This window comes from Rhinoderma darwinii, chromosome 10 (genome assembly GCF_050947455.1).
Source record: "Rhinoderma darwinii isolate aRhiDar2 chromosome 10, aRhiDar2.hap1, whole genome shotgun sequence".
NCBI lineage: Eukaryota > Metazoa > Chordata > Amphibia > Anura > Rhinodermatidae > Rhinoderma > Rhinoderma darwinii.
The window spans coordinates 15,978,066-16,000,972 of record NC_134696.1 but is presented as its reverse complement, the minus strand read 5'-3'; the positions used below and the strand labels follow the sequence as shown (position 1 = coordinate 16,000,972).

General features: G+C 42.2%; 1 protein-coding gene across 2 annotated transcripts; it reads right to left on the bottom strand.

Annotated features, from left to right (window-relative positions):
- Positions 1 to 1,816: 1,816 nt before the first annotated feature.
- Positions 1,817 to 22,174, bottom strand: ZBTB45 (zinc finger and BTB domain containing 45). Of its 2 annotated transcripts, none has more exons than XM_075839384.1 (3): positions 21,877 to 22,174; positions 16,857 to 18,461; positions 1,817 to 8,411 (listed from the first exon to the last, which is right to left on the bottom strand). In XM_075839384.1, exons 2-3 carry the CDS (start codon positions 18,442 to 18,444, stop codon positions 8,158 to 8,160), a joined length of 1,842 nt encoding a protein of 613 aa, XP_075695499.1. In that variant the 5' UTR covers positions 18,445 to 18,461; positions 21,877 to 22,174; the 3' UTR covers positions 1,817 to 8,157. The 2 variants fall into 2 exon arrangements, with proteins under 2 accessions (XP_075695499.1, XP_075695498.1); XM_075839383.1 differs by having other exon boundaries at positions 21,805 to 21,881.
- Positions 22,175 to 22,907: the final 733 nt, after the last annotated feature.

Genomic DNA, 22,907 nt, shown 5'->3' with positions numbered 1-22,907 from the left:
ATACCACATTTCTCCTGCAGCGGTCACTGCAGGAAGCCATGCATAACATTTGATCACCAGGATTTTTAACTACCGGACACGTGGCGATCAACTGATTCTCATTTAGGGAAAGTTTTGTCCAAATGGGAAACGGACAGATCCATTTTTGGTTTGTTGTGTAATGGTTCCCATTGAGTTTTATTAGGTCATAATTGTAGATTATTGTTTTTAGGGACAGTGACAATTTGATGGAACAGAACCATGATGCCAGTGTGAACAGAGCCCTAGAATCCAATCTCATGTAAACTGCATTACAATTTATTTTGAGCTCGTGATAGGATGTAAAGAACCGGCAAAGTGACGATCACAGTCCCAAAATGCATTATGATAAGAAAACATTATAAAAGAAAAAAAAAACAACACACCACCTCTGTGCTCATCACCTTTGGCTTCTTCTGTTGGATCCACGCGGCATTGGTGCTTCTAGATGTCCTGTTCCCTAGTTGGGTTGTTTTCTGTTCAGTCAGGGGACAGTTTGTGTTTCTCCAGAAGGTTGCCTTCTTCTTAGGTTTTCGGCTTCTCAACTATTTCTCTGGGCGTCTACATCCATCTGGTTTGTGGTCTCTTCTTGTTTTTCTTTTCAACCTTTCTGAACTTAATTGACTTTCACATGAGCCTGGACTTCCCAGAATATGTACCTTTTGGATGTTCTGGAAGAACACTGTTTTTGTGAAACAAAACACTAACAGAACTACCATTACTTCTATTCCCCGTAGTATCTGAAACTTAAAAACAGAAAAAAAAAATCTAGAACTGACAAAAATCTACTAAAGTCCTTGAACCTGGCCCCTCCCCGGCCCTCGTAAAACTGAAAAGGGTATTCCTGTATCGGACAACTTTAGTAGTCCACAAAATGTTTAGCAAAGATCTGATTATTGGGGTTTTCCAGGACTATATTAGGATAAACTATTATCAGATTGGTGGGGGTCAGACTTTGGGCACCCCCGTTGATCAACCGACTGAAAGGGCCACGGAAGTGTCGCTTCCAATTATTTACCAGGAACGGTCACCACTGTCTTCTAAGGTCATGGCCATCAATATTACAGTCCCAGAAAATCCCCTTTAATATGGCTGCTACACTACTGCCAAGGCCATTTGCTTCTTTTTAAGTGGGGGGTGGGTGGCAGGCATACCTCTCTCAATTTTTTTGTTTATGGAATTTTAAGTGGAGAATTTTTTACATTTATAGATACTGTATTGTAATTGCTATGTGATCACAGCTAGATCTTCGTAGACCAGTTGTGAGGCAAGAATGTTAATTCAGGAGGTCCTGGACACAATATTGTGCACCAACCGGGAGCGCATAAGTCAAACAACGCACGGCTTTCGACAAAGACGGGATATGATGTTGCTATGAACAGACACTTGAGGGAAGACCCGAGTAGCCGGATAGTCTCGACCTGTAGGGGTGATCCGAAGCCTTGGAAAAAGTCCATTAAAATTACAGAAAACACGTCTAAATCTTGAAACCCCTTTCCAAATCTATTTTTGTACATGTATCGGGAAGACGTTAGAAGTTCATTGTGAATCTGGTCTTCAGTGGATTTACTCCACCCAGCCGTCCAACACCATGAATCTAGACCAGTGGTCTCCAACCTGCGGCACTCCAGCTGTTTTAAAAAAAAAAAAAAACTACAACTCCCACTATGCTCTGACGGCCGCAGTACAAGAATAAACCTAGAACTCCATTTAACTTGAGAATTTATGCATTTTAAATGATTTCCAACGGAAAAGTAGAAGACGATGAATAACTCAATGAAGTCGTAAGACAGCCGGGCCGTGGTTAATGTGTTTATTCTTTGATATTTTTTTTTAACCTTTACAAAGACATTTTACATGCAAATAGTAAGCGGCAGTGTTATGGTTTTAGTGTTCTGGTGATAGTGCAGAGATTACAGACACGTCCTCTCCTACCGAAAACCTTCATGAAACTCAAAGAGGCGCTCAAGGCACGTTCTCCGCACCAAACAACTGGTGTAGACACAGCAATTTACGAAATATTTTCAATACTTGCAATAAATCATGAAAAACTTTTTCATTTTTCTATAACACTTTATACTTGGAAACTGTACCATGAAGAAAGCGGCAATGAAGCACAGCACCGATGTACCACCGCCATTGGCACTAGGGGCAGTGTTCTATGGGCCGGTCGAAAAACATACCACCCGCCGCCCCCAAAAAAATTTTTTTCAAAACAACTAAAAGTCCATTAGACCAATCTAAATGACAGAGATTACCACTCACCCAGCTTTCTACAAGCCATGAATAGAAAACCAGCCGTGATGCGGTAATTACCTATAAACCACTACATAACTGTGGGAAAGCTGGGTGATAACCCTGTGGGAGCTCTACCCGCAGTCATCCAGCTTTCCCGGGACTAGATCTAACACATAAAAGGCCTCTTCTATTTCTTGGTACTTTCTTCATTTTTAAAGGGAAAGGCTCGATGACTGCAGTCTCTTGGTTATCAAATCCCAATTTGGCACTGCCCCAGTAGTTCACATCTCCTTCATATGTAGACGTGCCCTCTGTGTAACTTAGAAAAACATTAAAACTTTCAAAATGAATTTTTTTTCTAATTTATTTTTTTTTTTAATAAGAAAAAAAAAACCTCAAAACTTTAAAAACATGCAACAACACGCGAACAATAATAAAACTCTACAATATTTTTGTAGTAATTATATGTGCAATAGAAACATGAAACTCACTGTGGACGTTTAGGTGGAAAATACATTGAACTGGATGGTCAGGAATCTTCGGGGCTACGGGCGCCATGTTTGTCGCTAGTCCGCACTGGACAGCAGCCTGGAGATGGTGACATCACCTTAAAGGGGTTGTCCAGGCACGGACAACTGATGACCTATCCATGGGACAGGTCATCAGTATATGATCGTTGGGGGTCCGACACCCAGACCCTGCACCGATCATCTGCTCCGGCTGCCTCTGGGCACCGGATGTCCATGCCGGAAGTAGATGGCTCCGGTCACGGAATAGTGGACAAGCTGCAGAGCAGCACGGCCGCTATACAGTGGTTGGAGCATCTGCTTCCGAAATGGACATCTGATGCCCGGAGGCAGTCGACGTAACTGATAGGTGTGGGGGTCCAGGAGTCGGACCCCACCAATCATATACGGATGACCTGTCCTGTGGATGGGTCATCAGTTGTCCGGGCCTGGACAACCACTTTAAAGGGTTATTCCAATCACAGCAGTCAGACCCCCACCGATCGAAGTTCAGGCGTATCCTAACAAGATACCATCTTTTTTCTGTGATGGGAATAATCCTGTACAGCGTATCTCTGCTAATGATCAGTCTACAGAATAAATCTCTACAGCTCTTTGAATAAGTTTGCAAATACTTTACTTCTCTTGTGCTGCTCCGGTGTTATACTTCCATGCACATCCAAAGCTTTTTGACTGCCACTTGGAATCTGTCAACGCTCTGTTGACAGACACACCCCTATCACCTTAAATGAGCTTCTATAGTATAATGAACTCAGGATAATGTATTTTCCTATATACTACAGTACATCTCCCACAATGCACAAGAAAATATGCTCCGTACAGTAGTGTAACTACAATTCCTAGGGCCCCATAGCAAAGTTATTGATGGGCCCCCACCACCTATTTGACTGAAGTAAAAAGAGGAATAACTAGTTTTACCTAAGATGCAACCAAGCGGTGTCCAAAAGTGTCACGTAGAAGATAATCTGCACAAATGAGAACCCAAATTTTAGGGCTAAATAGCAGAAACCCACTGAATTGCTTTTCCCTACAATAAAGAATGACATTCTTGAACCTGTGTGGGGCCCCTGCTTCTGGGCCCTATAGCGGCTGCTATAGTGATGACCATGGTTCTGCATAGGCACTGACCAAAAGAGGAGTCATATAGGAGGTACCGCAGCCTGAGAGCGCGAACAGTAAACTAGGTGGATTGTGAATGCAGCTCTGGATGTGACTGGAGTATGACAGGATGTAACTCAAGATCAATGAGTAAAGCAAAGCAATTACAAAGTTACTGAACACTATATAAATATGCTGTCCACGATAAGAAAACAGACGCACTTGTCCCGTGACTGGTGTAGCAGCTCAGTTCTTTTGAAGTAATGGGGCGAAACTGCAATACCAGACACAACCTATGGACAGGAGTGGTGCTGTTTTTAGACTCTGCTGATATGACTAATGCTTGAAGGGGAAATCAAGGTACAAATAGGTGGGTAGATTGCTGTCCAGTGAAAAGCATGATCCGCTTACAATATGGCAGCCTCCGCAGTGTGCAGGCCCCTTTAAGAAAAGTGTGGACTAAAGAAATAGCAAAAGGACCGTCATATACGTAGCGGCTTCAACACACACAACTGTCCAATCATTAACCATATTGAGTACATGGATGTTCACAGAGGTTATTGTACGGTCAAGACATGGTCCTTATAAAGGGGACCGGTCACCTGGACTCAAAGGAGAGGACATTTTTGGCCTAAAGGAATATCAAGGAGGGTGAAATGCATCAACTTACCTAAGACCAGGACCTCGCGAATACAAAAAAACCCCGACCACTATTAGTCAGAGACTAGAGCCGGCCATATACATGAGACAGGGCGAAGTCCGACAGGGACGCTGGGCGGATGGCTTCACTTATTGTCTGGCAAATCCAAACAATTTGCTCATCTCTAGACAACAGTTATGGTTCCCCGACTGCCCATAAACATCCATGTCCGACTTATCCAAGTGTTAATGCTATTTCAACGGGAGATAAGCAGCTGCGAGGCATCACCAATGACGCTTATCCCAAGGAAACAAAAGATCAAACCGATTAAAGTGTCCCTCCAAGTCTGATGTCCCGTCTGACCTGATATTGGGATTCGATATACGATAATGAATGCCAAGGCGACCGTACGATGCCCAGAGATCATGGAGCACGAGTCCTATTCTAATTAACTGGACCTGAACACGATACTCTGAGCCTCATATTTTTCTAATCACACGTACCGCACCGGCGTATCTCCATATCCGACCAGTGAGATGCACGGACACATATCTAATGTATAGGTCCAGCTCTAGAGACATTTTAACAAAACGATTAGCTACAAAAAATGCCTGCCCCTGGGGGGCGCATGGGTATAGATTAGTGCATTTAACAAGGGATGTTGCCCATGACAACTAGATTTCAGAAGTTTAGAAGATGAAAAACTGCACCGGTATAGGACTGTCTCCAAGTGCCAATCAATGGACCAGAAGACGAGAACCGGACTCCTTAGAAAAGGGACTCTTTAAGTTAAGAGACCTCTCAGCCAATAAGCACAGCAGAGATCACATGACAAAGTTAAACAAGCCCTCTCAGCTGTTCAGCACACCCAAGAAAGCTCACATGATGTCCTAGCTCTACTGAATGACAGAGGGCTTCCTGCAGGTATGTCATGTGACCCTTCTCGGCTGTGCTTAATGGCTGAGGGGGCTTTTTTTGGTGTGTCATGTGATCCTGCCTGGCTGCTGAATGGCTGAGAGGGCTTCTCTAGGTGTGTCATGTGATCCCGCCTGGCTGCTGAATGGCTGAGAGGGCTTCTCTAGGTGTGTCATGTAATCCAGCATGGCTGCTGAATGGCTGAGAGGGCTTCTCTTACTGCAGCCTCCTGTATAGGTTCTCATGGTGGAGATTCAGCTATTAGGACATCGGAGCGATGCAGAATAGATCTCATCCAGTCTCTCCATAGGTGGCTGTTCCATATAGGTGCTATCCCTACAAATACTGATGGACTTTTCTTATATATTGTACTCACATCAGCCCCTTAAATCACTGCCACTTCCCAGGCCGCTGTGTGTGAATTCCTGGTTGGCAAAACAACTTCTAAGCTGCTCTATCTGCAGCAGCCCGGAGCTATATGGCTCATACATGTGGTCAGAGACAAGAATACGGACGAGCAGTACGGCCCCAAACTTTGGACATGCCCAGAGCATGGCCTCCGCACAATGGTGGCCGGACGCGGGCGCTACGGTGCATGGGTAGTCTATGATCGCACTCTGTAAGCCCGGCCAGGCAGAGGAGTAAGATGAAGGTCTACCACAACAGGCACTGTAAATGGGTGTGTCCATCGACAACAAGTAGCCTCTGATTAGAATGTGGTAAGAAGTTATCTTGGCATAGAGAATAGAACATCCATTGGGGGATGTGTGTAAATACTATTACTCCGTTGAGTCTAACCCTTTAAAGAGCCATCAACTAATCAGCCAAACCAGTGACTACCATCTGTAGACAGTCCTGAGGTGCAGTGTATGACGTGAACCCTCTCGGCTCGAGCACAAGGAGGGGCCTATACGAAACTATCTCCCAGCCTCGGAGAGACTTCATCTCTACTAGCTCAACCTCTCACAGATGTAACGTCGGGATGATAAATTCCCTTTAATTACAAGGGAAGAGGTGACGCAGCCCAAAAAGTTTAAAATAAAAAAAAACAAAAAAAAAACATAAAATGCAGGTATTTTAATACCTATAGCGCAATATTTCCATTCATATTTGGCAGAAATGTAACAGCATAAAACGCGACCCCTGCTAAACAAAAGTGCAAATATTACTTAAAAACTGCCCCAACTGGCAAGGAGATAAAAATTTTGGGCGTTAATAATTAAGTTAACAAAAAAAAGAGCAATAATAATAATAAAGGTACATGCTCTACCGGAACCAGATTTCTTATAAATACCATCGATGCGACGTCTGTAAAGCAGGTGACGGGATAATAACATATATACACACACACGTATAACACACAGCTGACACCAAGTCACACACATATTCATAAATACAAACATTATATAAGGTGGTTAAATAGGCTATATACACGACGCACAAACTACAAAACCTAGACGTGTCCCTGGTCTGGATCCCTCCGATAGTAACCTCATGTACTGTGGGACATTATTAATCTTCTCGCTGTTGTAGCTGCACAATCGCAATAGGGGGCGCTACTGAGCAAGTTGGACAGACCAAATGAGAACAACGTTCTGGTCCACGCTGTGGAAGATGGACTCTAAGGCCTTGTGCACATGACTTGCACTATTTTTTTGCGGTCCGGTGCAATTTGGTGCAAAAAAAAATCACCATCAAATCCGCAGGTAATTCCGCAGATAAAATCCGGACCTAATTGTGCGTTTTTAATGTGCGTTTTTTACATTTTGATGCGGTAATAGGTGCGTTTTTATGCAGGTCAATTGACGTGCAGAAAAAAATCTGCAATCCGGTACTGTATTATGCTGCCGATTTGCCGCACGAAAATACGCGTGGCAAATCCGCACGTAACACGCATCGTGCGCATTTGGCCTTACACTTCATCTACTTCCATCTCCAGAACCTTTTCGTTAAAGGGGCCCTTCAGTACAGCAGCGTACGGCAGAAAACGACGTGTTCCCCCCCGGATAAGATCCATGATGAACCTGCAAAGGGAATAGAGTGGCGGCGATAAAGAGCCGCTCCTCTATGGCCTATGCAAGTACTAACGTACCTTTGTAGGATGCCTTCCTGGGGAACCCTATGGCCACGATCCTAAAGAACCCCTTTAAAGAGAACACTTCCGTTTTACTCTAGACGTTAAATCACAATACTGTTCTAAAGTCCGGTACGTGGGTCCCCGATGGGTATGAAAACAATGAAACTCATGTTCCACCAGGGAACGGTTATTCTTTGCCGCTCATATCTAGAATTTTGGAGGTCTATAGAACATAAAAATGGATGTTCTTCTTGGAATGCGGGTCATCCAGACTGGATGAGGTCAGGTGATGTTCCTCCATACAGACGTCTGTACCCAAACTCAATGTTCTTGACCTCTACTTGACGTAGCCGGCGGGAAAAAATCCCACTTTTCTACGCGTGTAGGGTTGTGCCCTTCAGTTTTCTATTAGGAACACACGTTCTAGATTAAGTCGCCTTTGGATTCCGTGCGTTAAGTGCTTAGAAATTTAGTCAAACGTCTTGAGAAACCTCAAAACAAGAGAAGTTCTTTAGAACACAATGGGTAACGTGAACAAAACTTGGCTCTTAGCAAGATTGGCCCCTGGATATAAACCCATCCGTTGGGAAGCAGAAGCCCCGTGGGATTAGACATAGTGACACTGGGACGATGGGGTTGACAGATCAGGCGGTGTGGGTGGCGATGTGTCGCTCTAGTAGGGTGCGGTGGGAAAAGTACTTATTGCAGAAGCAGCACTGGAAGCGCTCGGGTCGATGCGTGCGCATGTGGACGTTCAGGGAGCTCTTCTGGGTGAAGCGTTTGCAGCAGATGGAGCACTGGAAAGCACGGACGCCGGTGTGGGTCACCATGTGTTTGAGCAGGTAATCCCGCAACGAGAAGGATCTCCAGCAGATGCTACATTGATGGGGCTTTTCACCTGGAAGGAGGCAAGAGCAGATAATTGAGCGTCACTGGTGACATCTTCACATCACTACAAACCGTAATAGTGGAGAACGTCAATGGCAATTTCACAGTGTAACCATGAAAGCACAATGAAATCCTCCATACTTTACACTGCTGGCTGTATCCAGGGAAGCGGAAAACACATTGCACAATAGGAACAAGGTTTATTATATTATAATCTTACGCTGTGTCTGTTTCTATGTCACATCTCCGGGGGAGCGTCTTACAAAAACATTTTATGTTCTCCAAAAATTACATTTATATTATATATGTTATGTTATATCTTTATAAAACTAAGAAACTGTTCATGAGAATTAGAACCTTAAAACTTCCCAAACTTTTTTTATTAACCCTTTAAATCCCACCCATGAGATGGCAAAGAAAAAAAAAAATTCTCCAACATCTTCTGGCTGAAAGCGCCAGTGGAAGGAATGGACTTGGTCTTTGGTGTGTGGTAAGGCGGGCGTCCACCGCCCTGTGCTCAGCCGCTCCTACAGGATGTTTATCCCTCTCTGAATTATTTACTGCTCGCTGTATAAACCCTGCGGCGTCACTTCAGAGGCTCCTGTAAACCGTTACATAACAGGACTGAGAACGTCCCAAGCAAAAGTTTATCCCAAACCGAGCGCGAGCCAAGGAATCATTAACTCCCAAATGTAAGAAAGACCGAAGAAAGTCAATATGCAGAGGGGGCGTCCGGTCACTGTCCAACCGATAAGAGATATATATATTCTCTGCTCCTAAGTCCCTATGATAACACTTCCTGTTCTGCCTTCAGCTTTGTCATAGGGACATTGTATGGATCCACAACACTATATTGTGACTGGTGTGAATAGTGGCAGTTATGAATATATAGGGTTGGATGAGGTAACATTTCACTGTAGTCTAAGGTCTATGGCAAAGCTGGACAAATCCCAGTAGCGCCACGGAGAGGGGAATTGTGGGCACCTGTCATATATTGGGATGAGTTATCGACTCTGATAATAGGAGCGTGTGGCGTTGTTATTTAAGCAATTTTTTTTTTTTTTAAACTTAGCTCCACAACTTCACTTAAAGGCACAGTCCACACTACAGAGTAACCAACTGCAAGAAGCAGCCTTTAGTGCTGCAGTTTCCCCTTCGCTGCAATGATCCCGCATGTCCCCCGCCGCCCTCCCTCTTATCAGGGGCTCGCCTGCACTGAAACGTAGGGTAAGAACTTGAGTTTTATCTCTTCCCTTCGCACAATGACTGTACGGTTATCACGACCGTCTTCTGTCCTACAAGGTGAACTGCTGACACGGAGAAAACGCCCCCCGCAGCGAATGATAATAACCGCGCTCGTCCGGGCCGCTCCTATACTAAAATACTGGACAAAACCATAAACGCAGTCGCCTAATATTTAACCATTATCAGAAACGCTCCCTCCATAAACACAACGGCCCCATAACCAGCTATAGGGAAGCTGGAAAATCAAGTTCTCAGCCAGAACGCAGCCTATAGAGCGTCGGGAGGTCCCTTAGGAGTTTTTTTTTTTGTTCTAAGTAAAAAATTAATTTAAAAAAACAAACATTAATCTCTGTAAAAACAAGAAGATCTACAACTTTTTAATAGACTTTGTCTTTCAATTCCTCACCCTTTTCAAAATATTACTTTGCGGTCAGTGAACGAAAACATTTTGATCACATAGAAAAGTGTGAAAACCGGTCCGGATTGTGTCGGACACCGCCCGAGGTTTGCTACTACAGAGATGTCCATAGCGGAGTCCCCCTTAAAGGGGTTTTCGCACAAAGAACATTTATCAGACATCCACAGGAAGTCCCACCACTGGGGTCCCACCGATCTCTAGAACAGAGGTCTTGACCTCGTTCCTCCTCACTGCACAATTCAGCGCGGAGGATTTTTAATAGAGCGGAGATTGTGCACGTGCAATGCCGCTCCATTCAACGTCCAAGGGGCTGACGGAGACAGTCAAGCTCGTCATTGACGTCATTCCCATGACCACCGCATTTCCATAAAAAATCCGCCTCACTAAGAATGTGCAGGAACAGGGTGAGGACCTTTGTTCCAGAGATCGTGGGGATCCCAGTGGGGATACATTTCCATTGTGGGAAAACCCCTTTAAAGACGGAGCTGCATAGGTAACATGCGCAGCTTCACCCGCTCGGTGCTCAGTTTAGAAAAGCCATCCACATATACCGTATTGGCCGCAGATCGCACGGGGGGAGGAGAAAGTTTCAAGACTTGTTTTACTTCCAATGAATACAAAATAAAGCAAGCCAGAAATCTTCTGTAGGATGTACTAAGCCGAGATACCTGGTAGTGCTGGCCAGGACGAGTCTACAGCTGTATATAATGTGCACCCCAACGTAAACTGCGTCCACAGAGGCGATGTAAACACTTGGCAAGAAGACATGAAGCTGCAGACTATCAAAGCTGTCAAGTTCAGGTCTCGTTACAGTGTACCAGAGACCTCTGTTGTAAGACATCATCAGGACAGGTTTCACTCTAGATGTAAGCAAAATGTTTTCATTCACTGACAGCAAACTGATCTTGAATTGAAACAAAGAATATTAGGAAGCTGCAGAACGGTCCATTATACATTGATTTTTTTTACGTAAACTACGGTCATATTTACAGAAGTCTATTGTACAGACCACTGACAAATAACGGTGGGGGGCGAAACGCAGCAATTCGTGTTAATTATGGAATTGCTTTTTAAGTCGTTCTCTATTGATCGCTCACAAATGCAGCTTCAAAGAGGAGTGAAGCAGCGAGTGCCGGAGCCGCAGACCTCACACCGCTCCCAGTCACACTATATAGGACGGCCACCCCTCTGCTATATCTGTTCTAAACTGGAATTTAAGACGTTTCCTAAATAAGAAAATCTAAAAAGAAGAAGAGAAAAGTGATCCTGACGGATAAACAGAGAAGACAATCACAGATACAAGTCAGCTGCCCAGAGGGGAAACCCACCGCCAAACCATATACAATCTACACCTGCCAGGAACCAGACGTCAGTCACTTACATACCCGCAGAGGATGTATATATGTATACTATGGGTATAAACTATACAGCGGGTCATAAATATTTACTGTACAGAGAATACAATGCAACCTAATAGCAACAGACTTCCAATAATATCCAACCAGACCTCATATTAACATCTAAAAGTGCAGGAAACATTCCTAATTCCCATTACCAGGGGAAGAGAATCCCTCTATAAACCAGAATATAACTCCTATAATACTGCCCCCTATGTACAAGAATATAACTACTATAATACTGCCCCCTATGTACAAGAATATAACTACTATAATACTGCCCCCTATGTACAAGAAAATAACTACTATAATACTGCTCCTATATACAAGAATATAACTACTATAATACTGCCTCCTATATACAAGAATATAACTACTATAATACTGCCCCCTATATACAAGAATATAACTACTATAATACTGCCTCCTATATACAAGAATATAACTACTATAATACTGCCCCTATATACAAGAATATAACTACTATACTACTGCCCCTATATACAAGAATATAACTACTATAATACTGCTCCCTATATACAAGAATATAACTACTATAATACTGCCCCTATATACAAGAATATAACTACTATAATACTGCCCTATATACAAGAATATAACTACTATAATACTGCTCCTATATACAAGAATATAACTACTACAATACTGCCCCCTATATACAAGAATATAACTACTATAATACTGCTCCTATATACAAGAATATAACTACTATAATACTGCTCCTATATACAAGAATATAACTACTATAATACTGCTCCTATATACAAGAATATAACTACTATAATACTGGCCCTATATACAAGAATATAACTACTATAATACTGCCCCCTATGTACAAGAATATTACTACTATAATACTGCCCCCTATATACAAGAATATAACTACTATAATACTGCTCCCTATATACAAGAATATAACTACTATAACACTGCTCCTATATACAAGAATATAACTACTATAATACTGCTCCTATATACAAGAATATAACTACTATAATACTGCCCCTATATACAAGAATATAACTACTATAATACTGCTCCCTATATACAAGAATATAACTACTATAATACTGCCCCTATATACAAGAATATAACTACTATAATACTGCCCCTATATACAAGAATATAACTACTATAATACTGCCTCCTATATACAAGAATATAACTACTATAATACTGCCCCCTATATACAAGAATATAACTACTATAATACTGCCTCCTATATACAAGAATATAACTACTATAATACTGCTCCTATATACAAGAATATAACTACTATAATACTGCCCCTATATACAAGCATATAACTACTATAATACTGCCCCTATATACAAGAATATAACTACTATAATACTGCCCCCTATGTACAAGAATATAACTACTATAATACTGCCCCCTATATACAAGAATATAACTACTATAATACTGCCCTATATACAAGAATATAACTACTATAATACTGCTCCTATATACAAGAATATAACTACTATAATACTGCCCCTATATACAAGCATATAACTACTATAATACTGCCCCTATATACAAGAATATAACTACTATAATACTGCCCCCTATGTACAAGAATATAACTACTATAATACTGCCCCCTATATACAAGAATATAACTACTATAATACTACCCCTATATACCAGACTATAACTACTATAATACTGCCCCCTATATACAAGAATATAACTACTATAATACTGCCCCCTATATACAAGAATATAACTACTATAATACTGCTCCTATATACAAGAATATAACTACTATAATACTGCCCCTATATACAAGAATATAACTATTATAATACTGCTCCTATATACAAGAATATAACTACTATAATACTGCTCCCTATATACAAGAATATAACTACTATAATACTGCTCCTATATACAAGAATATAACTACTATAATACTGCTCCCTATATACAAGAATATAACTACTATAATACTGCCCCTATATACAAGAATATAACTACTATAATACTGCCCCCTATGTACAAGAATATAACTACTATAATACTGCCCCCTATATACAAGAATATAACTACTATAATACTACCCCTATATACCAGACTATAACTACTATAATACTGCCCCCTATATACAAGAATATAACTACTATAATACTGCCCCCTATATACAAGAATATAACTACTATAATACTGCTCCTATATACAAGAATATAACTACTATAATACTGCCCCTATATACAAGAATATAACTATTATAATACTGCTCCTATATACAAGAATATAACTACTATAATACTGCTCCCTATATACAAGAATATAACTACTATAATACTGCTCCTATATACAAGAATATAACTACTATAATACTGCTCCCTATATACAAGAATATAACTACTATAATACTGCCCCTATATACAAGAATATAACTACTATAATACTGCCCCCTATGTACAAGAATATAACTACTATAATACTGCCTCCTATATACAAGAATATAACTACTATAATACTGCCCCTATATACAAGAATATAACTACTATAATACTGCCCCTATATACAAGAATATAACTACTATAATACTGCCCCTATATACAAGAATATAACTACTATAATACTGCCCCCTATGTACAAGAATATAACTACTATAATACTGCTCCCTATATACAAGAATATAACTACTATAATACTACCCCTATATACCAGACTATAACTACTATAATACTGCCTCCTATATACAAGAATATAACTACTATAATACTGCCCCCTATATACAAGAAAATTACTATAATACTGCTCCCTATATACAAGAATATAACTACTATAATACTACCCCTATATACAAGACTATAACTACTATAATACTGCCTCCTATATACAAGAATATAACTACTATAATACTGCCCCCTATATACAAGAATATAACTACTATAATACTGTTCCCTATGTACAAGAATATACCTACTATAATACTGCCCCTATACACAAGAATATAACTACTATAATACTGCCCCCTATATACAAGAATATAACTACTATAATACTGCCCCCTATATACAAGAATATAACTACTATAATACTGCTCCTATATACAAGAATATAACTACAATAATACTGCCCCTATATACAAGAATATAACTATTATAATACTGCTCCTATATACAAGAATATAACTACTATAATACTGCTCCCTATATACAAGAATATAACTATTATAGTACTGCTCCTATATACAAGAATATAACTACTATAATACTGCCCCTATATACAAGAATATAACTACTATAACACTGCTCCTATATACAATATAACTACTATAATACTGCCCCTATATACAAGAATAGAACTACTATAATACTGCCACTATATACAAGAATAGAACTATTATAATACTGCTCCTATATACAAGAATATAACTACTATAATACTGCCCCCTATATACAAGAATATAACTACTATAATACTGCCCCCTATATACAAGAATATAACTACTATAATACTGCCCCTATATACAAGAATATAACTACTATAATACTGCTCCGATATACAAGAATATAACTACTATAATACTGCTCCGATATACAAGAATATAACTACTATAATACTGCTCCTATATACAAGAATATAACTACTATAATACTGCCCCCTATATACAAGAATATAACTACTATAATACTGCCCCTATACACAAGAATATAACTACTATAATACTGCCCCCTATATACAAGAATATAACTACTATAATACTGCCCCTATATACAAGAATATAACTACTATAATACTGCCCCCTATGTACAAGAATAGAACTACTATAATACTGCCCCTATATACAAGAATAGAACTATTATAATACTGCTCCTATATACAAGAATATAACTACTATAATACTGCTCCCTATATACAAGAATATAACTACTATAATACTGCTCCCTATATACAAGAATATAACTACTATAATACTGCTCCTATATACAAGAATATAACTACTATAATACTGCCCCCTATATACAAGAATATAACTACTATAATACTGCCCCCTATGTACAAGAATATAACTACTAGAATACTGCCCCATAATGCCCCCTATGTACAAGAATATAACTACTATAATACTGCCCCCTATGTACAAGAATATAACTACTATAATACTGCCTCCTATATACAATATAACTACTATAATACTACCCCTATATACCAGACTATAACTACTATAATACTGCCTCTATATACAAGAATAGAACTACTATAATACTGCCACTATATACAAGAATATAACTACTATAATACTGCTCCTATATACAAGAATATAACTACTATAATACTGCTCCTATATACAAGAATATAACTACTATAATACTGCTCCTATATACAAGAATATAACTACTATAATACTGCCCCCTATGTACAAGAATATAACTACTATAATACTGCCCCTATGTACAAGAATATAACTACTATAATACTGCTCCTATATACAAGAATATAACTACTATAATACTGCCCCCTATATACAAGAATATAACTACTATAATACTGCCCCCTATATACAAGAATATAACTACTATAATACTGCCCCCTATATACAAGAATATAGCTACTATAATACTGCCCCCTATGTACAAGAATATAACTACTATAATACTGCCCCTATATACAAGAACTACTATAATACGGCCCCTATAAACAAGAATATAACTACTATAATACTGCCCCCTATATACAAGAATATAACTACTACAATACTGCCCCCTATATACAAGAATATAACTACTATAATACTGCTCCTATATACAAGAATATAACTACTATAATACTGCTCCTATATACAAGAATATAACTACTATAATACTGCTCCTATATACAAGAATATAACTACTATAATACTGCTCCTATATACAAGAATATATCTACTATAATACTACTCCTATATACAAGAATATAACTACTATAATACTGCCTCCTATATACAAGAATATAACTACTATAATACTGCCCCTATATACAAGAATATAACTACTATAATACTGCCGCTATATACAAGAATAGAACTACTATAATACTGCCCCTATATACAAGAATATAACTACTATAATACTGCCTCCTATATATACAAGAATATAACTACTATAATACTGCCCCCTATATAGAAGAATATAACTACTATAATACTGCCCCCTATATACAAGAATATAACTACTATAATACTGCTCTCTATATACAAGAATATAACTACTATAATACTGCTCCCTATATACAAGAATATAACGATTATAATACTGCTCCCTATGTACAAGAATATAACTACTATAATACTGCCCCCTATGTACAAGAATATGGATTTGTACATGTAGAAGAATATTCCTACCAGAAGTTGCTCATTTAATTATGAAATCCTTACCCGAATGGATGAACATGTGTTTGGTGTAATTTTTCCTAGAACTGAAGGTTTTCTGGCAGTGACTGCACACATATGAAGGCTCCGGGTTACGGGAAGGTCCGGGGCGCTGTGTCTGGTCATTCTGAAGGTTTCCCGGGACCATTGTAGAGTTCATTTGTACGATGTTATTTGCACCGTCTTGCTGGACACTGAAGAAGCCTTGCGTGACTCCGGCCTGATTCTGGCTAGGATGAGTCAGGTGGAACTGGAAGATGCTGGATGAACTGTTCCCCACCGTAGCCGTGACTGGATTCTTAAGGTCCCTGGGGATGACTGAAGCCACGAATGGCAGTCCCCTGGTTTCGGTCACTCTTGCGTTAAAGGGTGGACTTGACTTGAAGTCAGAACTAGCAACCACAGCCAAATTCCTCAGACTGGAGCCATCCAAACTGCAGTCAGGACGGAACTTCTCAGGGTTGTCTACTGCATTCTCCCTGGCTCCTTCTGACAGGTTCTCCTCATTTTGCCAAGGAGGTATAAAGGATTCTGAGAACACGTCTTGGTTGGAGAAGAAATCTTGTCCTTCGGATGAAAATTCCATCGGCCCCGTAGAGTCTTTCCTTCCACTGCCGGCATTTCGCACCTTATCGTCGGGGCTTCTACTTTTATCGTTTTCGCCACAACTGGTGAACACCCCGCCGCACTCGCCGAACACGGCGACCCCCTTCTCGTCTTCGGTCTCATCTTTGCCAATATTCTCTTCTATCTCCTCGTCTTCGTCGTCCTCATCTTTAATAATGACAGGGACGGAATCGGAAAGCTGGAGACGTACAGGTTGGCGCTGCTTGCGGCTGTGACAGCTCTGCGGAGCCTCCGCTTGCGGTAAGTATGCCGTCGATATGCTTTCGCCATCGGACACGTGTTCCACTTCAGGTACCATCTCCCTCACTTCTGAAAGTTGTCTCTGCTGTGATGACAACATGTCCCTTAATTTGTACCGCACTTCTGAAGCGCACATCAGCTTTGGTGCTTCGCTGCCGGCCCCCATCTGGGAGATGATCTCCAACTCATTGGACCTCAAAGAAGATGGTAAGGAACAAGCGGAATCTCTCATGCCAATGGCTGATGGGCAATCGGCCTCCTTGTTGGGCTGCTCTGGAATTTTGTTCATGGTAGACCTGCTTTGTGTTCCACATGACCCCATCGCTCCACCAACGGACACCGGTTTGCTTGCTCTGCTCTGAGATATGATCTGCGTGCACTCATCGATGACGGTCTTAATCTGTAGGATACTGGCGGCGGTCAAAATCTGCAGGGCTTCCGACTGGGCTACGACCAGCGACCCGCTGTACATAAACTCCACCAGCTGCTGAACCACCTGGGTGGGAACAACTGGTGGAACTTCAATCTCAGAGTAACCCAGGAGAAGCTTGTCATGGAAGAATGGGCTCCCCGCAGCCAGTACACAGCGATGGGCCCGCAGGGTCGCATCGTGGATGTGTACGGTGACGTCACAGAAATGACCTCCAAGACGCTGAGCGTTCAGAGTCTCTAAAAGAGACTTACTGAAGTTCTGCAGGTGGATGTAGTGAACGGCGTCCGCCATCATTCCAGGGGCGTAGTTTGCTATTGGGAAAAAAAAACAAAAAAAAAAAAACACAAAAACATTTCAATGCAAAAAAACAATTATAAAATTATCCAATAACAAAACATTACAATAAAAACAGGTCATCAAGGTAAAAGCATGTCCATACAGAAAAGTGAAGGAGATTCCCCCGATCCTCCTAACTGCACCCCATGCAGTGGGCAGAAAACGGGCACGCGTCCTGCCGCTCCATTCACGGTTTACGGGACTGACTGAGAAGGGCCGGGTACAGCGCTCTGCGGTTTCCGTTTTCTCCGTAGACATTGAATGGAGCATTTTGACCGCGGGGTGTGATCCCTGCCTTACCAATCACCTGCTGCTCCAATGCTTCCATGACCCACCGCAGGTCTTTGTTTACCCAGCTCCAGCAATGACGTGTTGCGACAACACGTGACTGATGCAGACAATCGCCAGTTGACCGCACTGATGTCACCAGTGCGGCCATTGATAGCATACTGAGACGACACATCATTGCAGGAGTAAACGAAGACCTGCGGTGGACATGGGAAGCATCAGGACGGGAGCAGCAGGGAATTGGTAAGGAGAGTTTTACTTCTTTTGTAATATTATACAGTCAGCTGATTGTAAAAGATTTTATGGGGCTGGAAAACCCCTTTAATTGTATTACACTAGACCAGGGATTCTCAACTCCAGTTCTCAACAGGTCGTGTTATCAATAACACCTTAGAATTACAAGGTGATTTTTTTTTTTTTTTTTTTTTATTAGCAGTGCCTGGGGAAATGTGCAAGGATACCCCCAAATCATGATCTTCAGGGAGACCTAAAAACTGGAGCAAAAAAAAAACCTGGTCGAAGTGTTTTCTTTTCTGGGGACTGAGTGAAACCTATTTTAGCTTTATGCTAATGAGTTTCTCAATGAACAAGTGGGTGTGTTTTACTATATGGCCAAGTGGGCGTTGTGGAGAGAAGTGCATGACGCTGACCAATCAGTGACCAATCAGCGTCATACACGTCTCTCTATTCATTTACACAGCAGATAGTGATCTTACTAGATCACCATGTGCAGCCACATACACACACACTAACGTTACTCAAGTGTCCTTACAGTGAATATACATTACCTCCAGCCAGGATGGGATGTCTATTCAGAATCCTGACACTTCAGTAACGTTTGTGTGAAATTTACAGCACAGCAAGCGTAATCTCGCGAGATTACGCTGTAAACTGTCATTTAAAACAAGATTACGCTTGCCTTGCTGTAAATCTCACACAAACGTTACCGAAGTGTCAGGATTCTGAATAGACATCCCGTCCTGGCTGGTGGTGATATCTATTCACTGTCAGGACACTTGAATAACGTTAATGTGTGTCTATGTGGCTGCACATAGTGATCTCGTAAGAACGCTATCTGCTGTGTAAATGAATGGAGAAGTGTATGACGCTGATTGGTCACTGATTGGTCAGCGTCATACACGTCTCTCCACAACGCCCACTTGGCCATATAGTAAAACACACCCAGTTGTCCATTAAGAAACTCATTAGCATAAAGCTAATATAGGTCATAACTCCGTCAAATATGATAGTTTTTCTAAATAAAAAACACTGCTGTTCTCTACATTATAGCGCCGATCACATCATGTACAAGAGAGGGCACTTATAATCTGGTGACAGAGACTCTAAGTTGTAAATGCCCTCTGACTCAATGTAAATTACATTTGATAGCCATTAGGTTACTACTACTGAGAACGTTATTTCAATAGGTGGCAAAAATTTTTATTGGCAGCCATAGTCCGGCATTCTGACAGCGCTCCCTCATATTCTCTGGCTATTTTAGGGTATGTTCACACGGCCTGTTTTCAGACGTTTTTTGGGCCGTAAATGCCTGAAAAACGGCCAAAAATACGGAGGCTCAACGCCACAAAACATCTGCCCATTGATTTCAATGGGAAAGACGGCGTTTCATTCCAACGGGGTGTTTTTTTTATGCATGTCACTTCTTGAGCCATTTTTCATTGTCTCAATAGAAAAACAGCTCCAAAAACAGCCATAAAAAACGTTTGATAATCGGGGGCTGTTTACCCTTGAAAACAGCAACGTATTTTACAGCGGTTTTTTGTTTGCCATGTGAACATCACCTCATAATATAGAGAATGAGGTGAACACTGCACTAACTTATGCCATTGTCAGTGCATGCTGGGAGTTGTAGTTTTACAACAGCTGCAGAGCAGCCACCAGTCTCCACAGCAGGCGCCAGATACATTGTAACATGACTTTCTGAAAAGCAAGATAAAGCGCAACAATGTATCATCCGGCACAACAATGACATCAACAAGGGACAGAAAAGAGCAAAGATAAAAGAAAACCCAGAATATAAAGACAGAGCGACTGCCCGGAGATTAGGAGGGAGCCCCCCTCCCCCGCAGACACTGTATGGAGGGAATAACTGGGTGGCAGTCTCAACCCATAGTGCTATATGTGTATATATAAATATATACACACAGCCCCCTCCTTATATATACAGTGTGACTCATGTATGTTATATATACACACACATGTTTATATATACACATAGAACCTCTATACATCAAACATGTCAGAATATATATATATATATATATACACACACACACACACACACGCATACATATATATATATATATATATATATACATACATACAAGGTGACATCACTGCCGGCCGATCAGAACTTTCATGGAGATCAAAGTCAAAAAGTTATAACAAAGCAGCAAATATCCCCACAGCCCGAGTATCGGGGGTGTCCAGCCCAGACATATGTACACAGCAAACTATGGGTGCCCCGTGTATGACACCCTAAGGGGGGAGGGGCATGTATTGCGGAGCCATCACCCACTACAAGAGCGTAACACTATGGCTGTCACTCTTATGGGGGCATATGTGGGCTGACACGTGGACGGGGGGCACTATGGGGGGGGGGGGTCAAATGTAAGTGTTATAGTCAGGCCATGACCCTCAGGGGTTTAGTGCACTATGGGGCACAACCAGCTCAGAGAAAGGGGGTAATGGAGGGGAACACTACTGGGGAGGGCAGCATCTGCCATGGGGAGGGGTACCGCAGGGAGTGGGCACTGCTGCAGGAAAGGGGCACTACTGCCAGGGGGGGGGGGTACTGCAGGAGGGGGGCACCACTGCAGGAAAGGGGCACTACTGCCAGGGGGGTGGGGGGGGGGGGTACTGTCGGGGGGCACCGAAGGGAGGGGGCGCTACTGGGGGGGTACTGCAGGGAGGGGGCACTACTGGGGGGGTACTGCAGGGAGGGGGCACTACAGAGCTGTCACCCTCGTCATAAACCACATTGCCCTCATTATGCACCGCACCTCTTACCAGTATACACCCGCTGGCAGTTCCGCGGAGCTGCTCGAGTATCCATAGCGCTCCGTACACGTCCGTACTCACCGGCTCTCCCGGGGGCGCGCAGCCGCGCGTTCTCGCTCCTGGCGCTGGTCAGGATGTTCCTGCACGGGGCCCGCTGCCCTCCCGGATTACGGTGCGGGGGGGAGGAGGGCGGTGAGTTGGTCGCCGTGGCCGCCAGTCTCTGGCTTCTCGTCCGCGCTCGGTAAGAACAGCGGAGACTCCGTGAAAACAGCGGTGGCAGCAACAGCAGCAGCGGGGCCAGGCGGATCTCTAGCGCATGCGCAGTTGGTCTCCTCAGCCAGACATAAAATAACTTTATTTACACGAACGAAGATGACAATCCTCTGTTCTATTATCCGTACAGACACAGGGCAGTCTGGGGTGGAGCGGCCATGATATTCTCTGCCAGTGGATGGAGTCACATCTTCTGGGTGATCAATAGCAGAATCTAAACAGAGATCTCATTATTTCACCTGTACATCTGTAGTTTATCCTCATATATGTTCAATGCAATACATTCAGCCAGGGGAACTAGGAAACACTGGGCCCCATAGCAAACTGTTGACTGGGCCCCCCTCCCCTGGGTGCCACATACAGCCCCCCTCCCCTGGGTGCCACACACAGCCTGGCCTTGTAGACAGCGCTATACAACCCCCCCTGTAGACTGCTACACAGCCCCCCCTGTAGACAGTGCTATACAGCCCCCCTGTAGACAGTGCTATACAGCCCCCCTGTAGACAGTGCTATACAGCCCCCCTGTAGACAGTGCTATACAGCCCCCCTGTAGACAGTGCTATACAGCCCCCCTGTAGACAGTGCTATACAGCCCCCACTGTAGACAGTGCTATACAGCCCCCCTGTAGACAGTGCTATACAGCCCCCTGTAGACAGTGCTATACAGCCCCCCCTGTAGATAGCGCTATACAGCCCCCCCTGTAGACAGTGCTATACAGCCCCCCCTGTAGACAGCGCTATACAGCCCCCCCTGTAGACAGCGCTATACAGCCCCCACTGTAGACAGTGCTATACAGCCCCCCTGTAGACAGTGCTATACAGCCCCCCTGTAGACAGTG

Coding starts and splice junctions, on each gene's coding strand:
- ZBTB45 (XM_075839383.1), bottom strand. CDS start 21,850: ATGGATACTCGAGCAGCTCCGCGGAACTGCCAGCGGGTGTATACTG. Junction 18,462..21,804: donor CTGCCAGCGGGTGTATACTG/GTAAGAGGTGCG, acceptor TTTTCCCAATAG/CAAACTACGCCCCTGGAATG. Junction 8,412..16,856: donor ACACATGTTCATCCATTCGG/GTAAGGATTTCA, acceptor GCCTCCTTCCAG/GTGAAAAGCCCCATCAATGT.